At 42.2% G+C, this 8554-nt stretch overlaps 1 protein-coding gene and 1 long non-coding RNA gene across 2 annotated transcripts in view; one reads left to right on the forward strand and one right to left on the reverse strand.

Annotated features, from left to right (window-relative positions):
* The window catches only part of PNPLA4 (patatin like domain 4, phospholipase and triacylglycerol lipase), a 52206-nt gene extending 51629 nt beyond the window's left edge, over window positions 1-577 (forward strand). The window contains exon 7 of the mRNA XM_045813621.2: window positions 433-577. Within this exon, the coding sequence (XP_045669577.2) occupies window positions 433-441 (9 nt within the window). The 3' untranslated portion in view covers window positions 442-577. The remainder of the gene's footprint in view (window positions 1-432) is intronic.
* Window positions 578-710: 133 nt separating this feature from the next.
* LOC123802772 (uncharacterized) lies at window positions 711-7694 on the reverse strand. Its single transcript, XR_006782643.2, has 4 exons — window positions 7523-7694; window positions 5001-5189; window positions 4451-4551; window positions 711-782 (listed from the first exon to the last, which is right to left on the reverse strand). It is a non-coding gene; the product is annotated as an uncharacterized LOC123802772 (long non-coding RNA).
* Window positions 7695-8554: the final 860 nt, after the last annotated feature.

An 8554-nucleotide genomic window follows, 5' to 3' on the forward strand; every position in this document is an offset into this window, starting at 1 on the left:
GTGTGCTCTACCCAACGAGCCAGCCAGGCGCCCCCTGGAAACCATGATTTGATGAGACACGTGAAAACACACTGAATAAAAATTAACTACCAATGTCTTAACCAATAAATATGTCCATTGATGTGTCCTACTATCCAGTTTTCTCTCTTTCTCTTTTTAAAATGTGGGCTGGGCTATCGCATCCATTTCCTTTCAAACTCAGCGCATATCGAATGATGACTTCATCCAGTGTTTTGGTGGTTAGGCTTCTTTTAATCAGCCTAGAAAAGGTTACTGAGAAGTACTTTTCTCTGTTTTTCATAATCTGAAGATGATTTTAAGTAATTCTGTTCATCTCATTTTAGAAATCTATATAGAAAATTAATGTTCCAAGTCTTTAACCCATGCATCTGCACAAAAAGAAGTTGTTTTCTTTTTTCTCTTTTTTTAAAGCAACTCTAAGACGGAACAAAGTTTGATTTGCTGAAATATGTCAAGGACAAAATTTGAAAGCACTCATCAATTAAGATAAAATGTCAATGGAGCTATTATACTCATGAATATTTATGAGGTGAGTGACAAAGCATCCAAATATATTTGAAATGTACTTACAAAAATGTGTTTTAAAATGCAAAGGTTTTGGGGTCGCCTGGGTAGCACAGTCGTTACGCATCTGCCTTCGGCTCAGGGCGTGATCCCGGCGTTCCAGGATCGAGTCCCACATCGGGCTCCTCCGCTGGGAGCCTGCTTCTTCCTCTCCCACTCCCCATGCTTGTGTTCCCTCTCTCGCTGGCTGTCTCTCTCTGTCAAATAAATAAATAAAATCTTTAAAAAATAATAATAATAATAAAATGCAAAGGTTTTGTTTGGGGAAACGCTGACACACTTTCCCAGGCTTTGACAGAAGAAGTCAAAAGAAATAAATCAATGAAAATGTGGAGAATACGTACAATGTGATCAATAATGTTGGTTAATAGATCTAAATTAAACTCTGAATCCTAGAACCAGAGAATGTTCTTTCTGTTTTGGTAAGAGGTACGCACGTTGATACACCGAAAGGATCATATGTTAGGTAATAAAGAGAATTATATTAACTTGAAATAAACAATTCTGAAAATATTGTTTGATTGGAACACACACACACACGCACACAATTTGCTAACAATATGGTAATAACAGTACTCTTGTCATCTCAACAGCAACAGCAAACCCTGGGATTAGACAGACTCCTTCACCCAAAAAAAGAACTGAAACCCTCTCAGAGAGAACACCCACAACTCATCAATATTTGCCCCCTCCACATGCTCCGTATCATAGTAACTTCAGGTATTTTCTTCAAAACACTTATATGACATATCTTTTTTAAAAAATAGCTTCAGGGATCCTGGTTGGCTCAGTCGGTGAAGTGTCTGTCTTCGGCTCAGGTCATGATCCCCGGGTCCTGGGACTGAGCCCCACATTTGGCTCCTTGCTCAGTAGGGAGCCTGCTTCTTCCTCTGCCCCTCCCCTCCCCCCTGCTCATGCTCACGATCTCTCTCAAATAAATAAAATCTTAAAAAAAATAGCTTCTATTATTTCGAAGAATTCTAGGTTCACAGTAAAGCTGAGCAGGAATCAAAGACTGCCCACACACCTCCTAGCCCCACTCGTGCACGGCCTTCCCCACTCTCAACATCTCACACAAGATGTTTAAATCGACAAACGAACATCAACACATCATTAGTACCCAGAGTCCATGCCTGACGTCAGGGTTCATTCTCAGTGTTTGCATCCTGTGGGTTTGGACAGGATGTTAAATGACGTGTTCCACCGTGACAGCATACACAATAGTCACTCTGCTAAAAGCCCTCTGTACTCTGCTTACTCATCCCCCCTCCGCCATCCCCTGGCAACCACTGATCTTTTTACTGTCTCCGCAGCTTTGCCTTTTCCAGAACGTCAGAGTTGGACTCACACAGTATGTACCTTTTCAGACGGGTTTCTTTCCCTCAGTGATACGTTCTACAAGCTCCCTCCATGGCTTTCCGTGGCCTGACAGCTCATTTCTTTCTAGCACTGAAGATGTTCTTATCTGGACGTACAACAGTTTACGTATCCATTCCCCCACTGAAGAGCACCTTGGTGGCTTCCAAGTTTTGGCAATGATGTTATAAACATCCAGCCACAGGTTTTCTGTGGACATAACAGTTCAACTCCTTTGGGTAAATACCAACCAAAGAGCACCACCGCTGGATGATGGTAAAAGTCACTTTAGTGTTGTAAGAAACTGCCAAACTGTCGCAAAGTGACTTTATCATTTTGTGTTCCCATAAGCAGTGTATGAGAAGTCCTTCTTTTCCACACCCTCACCAGAAATTAGTGTAAGCATTTTGCATTTTCACCATTCCGACATCTCTGTACTTCATGGTTATTCAAATTTGCAATTCCCTAATAACATAGGACGCGGAGCTCTCTTTTTCCAAGAGTTTGCCATATGTATATGTTTATGCTGAGGTGTCTGTTCACATTTTTCGCCTATTTTTAAATTGAGTTGTTTATTTTCTTACTGTTGAGAGTTAAGACTTCTTTGTATTTTTGGATAACAACAGTCCTTCATCAGATGTGTCTTCTGCAAAAATTTCTTCTAGCCTGTGGCTTGTCCTGCCATCGGTGGGACAGTATCTTTCATAGAGCAGACCTTTTAAATTTTAATGCACTGTGGCTATCCGTTATTTCTTTCATGGATTGGTGCTATATCTAAAATGTCATTGCCAAACCCCAGGTCACCTAGATTTTCTCCTGCGTTATTATCTAAATGTTTATGGTTTCACATCTTACATTTACATCTATGATGCACTTGAGTTAATTTTTTTAAAGCGTATAAGGTTTGTGATGCCCAGCTGGCTCAGTTGGTAGAGAATGCGACCCTTGATCTTGGGGTTGTGAGTTTGAGCCCCACGTTGGGTGTGGAAATGACTTCAAAATAAAATCTTAAAAAACATAAAAATTAAAGGGTATAAGGTCTATGATCTAGATTTAATTTCTTAAACACTTTTTTTTAAAGATGTACTTATTTATTGTAGAGCAAGAGGGACTGCAGGTAGGGGCAGAAGGAGATGGAGAATCTCAAGCAAACGTGCAGCTGAGCACAGAACCCAACTTGGGGCTCAATATCATGACCCATGAGATCATGACCTGAGCTGAAACCAAGAGTCGGACTGAGCCACCCAGGCACCCCTTTATGAATTTTATTTTTAAGTAATCTCTACACCCAACATGGGGCTCAAACTCACAACCCTGACATCAAGAGCCTCAAGCTCTTTCACAGAGCCAGCCGAACATCCCCGGATTTAATTTTTTTGCATGTGGAGGTCCAATTGTGCCAGCGCCATTTGTTTTGAAAAGATGATCTCCTCTCCATTGTATTTCCTCTGTTCCTTTGTCAAAGATCAGCTGACTATGTGTGTGTGGGTCTCTTTCTCAGCTGCCTGATCCGTTCCATTTGTCCGTTTGTCTATTCCTTGGCTAATGCCACACCGTCTTGATGATGAACTATCTTTTTATTCACGTGCTTGCTTACTTATATATTGGCTCTTCCCTCAACCTTCACTGTCTTATTCAACAACGCATCAATAAATAAATGTTTTCAAATACATACATTGGATAAGCTGGGTTAAAGAGGAAAAGAAAATGTCAACTACATTCATCCATTCATCTCATTTAGAAGCATAATGTAACTGGGACAAGACGGCGAGGCGGGACAGTGGCCATTGATGCAGCTGGTGACCAGAAATAGCTGAATACTGAAGCACATGGGCTTTGGTCAAAGGTGTACTTAGAGGCAAGTTCATACTCATAAAAGTTTCCCGCAGTGAGGTAACAAGTAAAACCAACAATACATTCACGAGTCATTCAACTTAATTAGTTAGGGAAGGGAAAGAAAAGTGAACAACCCTGAAACAGCACAGCTAACTAAATATAGACTAAAATGGCAACTAATGAGTTAGGAAAAATGTGAATCTACAAAAGAAAAAAAAATAATGGGCAAACAGAAAGAGGACAGTTGAAGATATAACCTATTTTTTCTGCCCTTGACAGATTAAAAGGCAAAAATAAATAAGGAAAATGCATAATTATATAAGATTGAATTAACTGCTACATGTCAAACAGTGTGGACCCAGGTCAGTTTATTGAACAGCCGATTTTTCGCAATTTAATTCACCTCATACCACCTTATTAAAAGCCAATTTTTCTAAAGCAATTGATTACTTTTGAACATACTCAATGTATCAAATTTCCCAAAAGCAGTGTTAAGGAAAATTCATCTTAAATACAGTAAATAAATTTGAATTAATTAATTTGAATTAATTTTTCCCATTAATTCCTTCTCAGTGAGGGCTGTTTATCTGAACCACAGAATATAAACTGGGATTTTAACCATGATTTTCTTAAATCTAGTACGGAAATAGACGCACAGAAGAAAAGTCATTACCGGATCCCTGGCTGGCTCAGTCCATGGCGTGTATGATTCTTGACTTCAGGGTTGTAGGTTTGAGCCCCACGTTGGGTGTAGAGATTATTTAAACATAAAATCTTAAAAAAAAAAAAAAAAAAAAAGTCATTACCCTTAGGGCCTAATTCTCTCAAAGACTCTGGGTTGAGAAGGGCTGTATGGACTCACTTTTCGTGCGTATTACCGTTTAACCCCACTGTATTCAAATGAAGTCACAGTAAAGCAACAGAATGTTCTCATCTCTGAAAATGCAGTGTTATAACATGGCCAAGCATTGTTCATCACTGTCAACTGTTGCATTTTCAGGAGAGTTATTTGTTTAAAACCTTTCCAGTACATTTATCTAACAATTCCACTTCGAGGGAATGTAAACATTGTCAGATGAATATACAAGATGCATATTGAGAAATTTAGAAATAATCTGATTATAATCATAAAAAAACCCTTGAAACCAGCTAACATATAACAAGAGATGCTTATAAGACAGCTATTGACATGATGCATACTTAATAAGACGGAAACCACTCACCTTCACAATCGCGTCATCATCCCTGGGGGGCAGGTGTGACTATCTTTGCTTCCTACAGAAGGTTCGGGAAGAGGAAGCCTTTCACAGGGGATAAGAAAGTGCTTGTTGTTACAAAGTGAGAAGCTGAGAGCTTGAATTCCCGGCTCCGTAACCGCATCTCCGACTTTAATCACTCTCTCTACTATCAAACTGAGAAGAAGCAAGCAGAGCACAAGATTAAGACGATATATGAGGCCAACTGAAATATATGCAGGCAGCCAGCCTCTGCCCACAAAAGCATAGGAAACAGATTTGCACAGAGCTATCAGAGGTCCCAGGGGCTTTCTTTTTTTTTTTCTTTTTTCTTTTTTTTAAAGATTTTATTTATTTGACAGAGAGAGAGACAGCCAGCGAGAGAGGGCACACAAGCAGGGGAAGTGGGAGAGGAAGAAGCAGGCTCCCAGCGGAGGAGCCTGATGTGGGGCTCGATCCCATAACGCCGGGATCACGCCCTGAGCCGAAGGCAGACGCTCAACCACTGTGCCACCCAGGCGCCCCCCCAGGGGCTTTCTGTCTGAGGACTGCTTCTCCCTCCCTTTTCTACTATACACATATTCGTTTATATATTTCTTTTCATAAAAAGAAAACAATGATGACCAATTAGCCCCAGAAAATAAGTCTTTGATTTAATTAGTAAAAGAGACAAAACTCTGTAAAAGATGATGAAGAGGCAGGAGGCAGGGGAAAAAACGACAGAAGAAGGAAATCAACAACATTAGACATGAGAAACGGAATATTGAGGATGCCCAGAAAAGAAATTAATGATTTATTAGGCAATGTCGTGTACAAATCTGTGCAGATACATTAGAAAATTTCAGACAAGTTGGGAATAATCCTTGGAAAATATAAATTACCAAAATTAAATCAAACATTCTAGAGGAATTTGGAAATCTCTGCAAATCAATAAAAGAAGAGAGGAAAAGAAAGCAAAAAGGAAAAACAAAACTCAGGAAATGATACTCAAGATCCTGGGGTCACACAGATTTACCGATAAAGTTATTTCAAGGTTAAACAACAAAATAATATCATTCCCTCACACACACGGGGTGGGAATCCATTGTATTATCACATGCTTGCATGATTCTGAAGGGAATATGTGAGGGATATGGGGCAGGGGAAGTACAGTACACATCAGTACACTCAGCTCTCAGAAACGTCCTTTTAAATTTTCTGCAGAAAGCTAAAATGTCCAAGAGCTACACGGGAGCCCCTCAGGTTAGCGAGAGGGAGAGAAGAGCAGGGGAGAGAAGGCAGGGTAGTCCGCGGACCTCAGCTCCCGTTCTCTTGGCAAAACCCCGGTCCTTGTTGAATGGACCGCATTGTGCATCTCCACCTGCACTTGTGCCGGTAAACAGAGCTGGAGAGAAATGTGCAACCTAGCACAATGGGGTCTTTTTTTTTTTTTTTTAAAGATTTTATTTATTTATTTGACAGAGAGAGAGACAGCCAGCGAGAGAGGGAACACAAGCAGGGGGAGTGGGAGAGGAAGAAGCAGGCTCATAGCGGAGGAGCCTGACGTAGGGCTCGATCCCATAACGCCGGGATCACGCCCTGAGCCGAAGGCAGACGCTTAGCCGCTGTGCCACCCAGGCGCCCCTAGCACAATGGGGTCTTTAAACACAGGATCAAGAACCTCTAGAGGGCTTTCCTGATTCATCCACGTACCCACATACCCAGAACACTCTCATCAAAGTCGGCTTCCTGCTAGAACCATCCGGGTGGTTTCAAAGAATGTTGACGTTTGGACCTCATCCCCAAATATTCTGATGGAACTGGCCTTGTGCGTGGCCTGGGCTTGCAGACTTTTAAAATCTTCCCGGTTGGACCCAGTGTGCAAATATGAAAACAAGTGGCTTAAAAATCACCAAGAGATCAGGGCGCCTGGGTGGCTTAGTTGTTTAAAAATCTGATTCTTGGGGCGCCTGGGTGGCACAGCGGTTAAGCGTCTGCCTTTGGCTCAGGGCATGGTCCCGGCGTTATGGGATCGAACCCCACATCAGGCTCCTCCGCTAGGAGCCTGCTTCTTCCTCTCCCACTCCCCCTGCTTGTGTTCCCTCTCTCGCTGGCTGTCTCTATCTCTGTCAAATGAATAAATAAAATCCTTAAAATAAAAAAAATCTGATTCTTGACTTTGGCTGAGGCCATGATCTCAGGGTCATGAGACTGAGCCCCACGTTGGGCTCTGTGCTGGGCATGGATCCTGCTTGGGATTCTCTCTCTCTGCCCCTCCCCTCTTTCTATCTCTCAAATAAATAAATTAAATCTTAAAGAAAGGAAGAAAGAAAGAGAGAGAGAAAGAAAGAGAGAAAGAAAGAAATCTGTATGTTGGTGTGCACTTCTCCGAGACTGCCGCAGTCCTCCCTCCCTTCTCTGTCATTATGAGGTGGTCACACTGAACTGTACCCATCAAATCAGCAGATGGTGATGACTCTGCTATCAAACCTCACCCCTACCAAATGGAACAGAAAAAATAATCTTCTTACCCCCATTTCCTTTTACAGGAACTGCCCAGTTTTTCTCTCCTGATGGTAAAACTCCTTGGAGAACATTTGGTTGATTGTGACATCTTCGGATGTCCATCTTACGATTTTCGAGGTCAGCAGTGACCTCCAAGCTGCAGCACGCAATGCCAAACCCAGTCCTCAGCCGCCTGGACTCACTACATCATTTAAAAAATATTAATTCCAGCTCGTTAGGATACAATGTTATATTAGTGTCAGGTGCACAACAGAGTGATGCAACACTTCCATCCATCACCCGTCAAATTTGACACAATCCTTACGGACTCCACCTTGGAAACCTTTCCTCGTGTGGGCACCTTGCTTTCCTGTTCTGTCCCTGCATACCTGTTTGTTTCCAAGCTCCATTGTCTGTTTCCTTTGGGTACACAACCATACTGGTCTTCAGCTATTTCTACTTGCTTGTTGACATGAGCTCCCACCAAGATCTCATGGAGCAGGATGCCGTGCAAGTTCTCCTCTCTGCCCATAACCTGCCCAAATACCCTTCTAAGGGCTGGGCAATATCCTCACAGGGTTCTTCCTCAGATAGCCGCATGGCTTCCGTCCTCATGACCTCCCAGGTGTCTGAGAGAGGACCTTCTCCAGCACCAAATGAAGAAGGCAGTCATATTTTTCACCAAGTATCTCTCAATATATTTTAAAGATTTATTTATTTTAGAGAGAGAGTGTGCACAGTTGGGAGGATCAAAAGCAAGAAAGAGTCTTTTTTTTTTTTTTTTAAGATTTTATTTACTAATTTGACAGAGAGAAACAGCCAGCGAGAGAGGGAACACAAGCAGGGGGAGTGGGAGAGGAAGAGGCAGGCTCCCAGCGGAGGAGCCCGATGTGGGGCTCGATTCCAGAACGCTGGGATCACGCCCTGAGCCGAAGGCAGACACCCAACGACTGCGCCACCCAGGCGCCCCAAGAAAGAGTCTTAAGCAGACAGTCTGCTGAGTGCAAACTCCTATGGGAAGCTCAATTCCATGGCCCTGAGATCATGACCTGAGCTGA

Source organism: Ursus americanus, chromosome X, assembly GCF_024610735.1.
Source record: "Ursus americanus isolate L20-20 chromosome X, mUrsAme1.1.p, whole genome shotgun sequence".
In the NCBI taxonomy this organism is placed as follows: Eukaryota; Metazoa; Chordata; class Mammalia; order Carnivora; family Ursidae; genus Ursus; species Ursus americanus.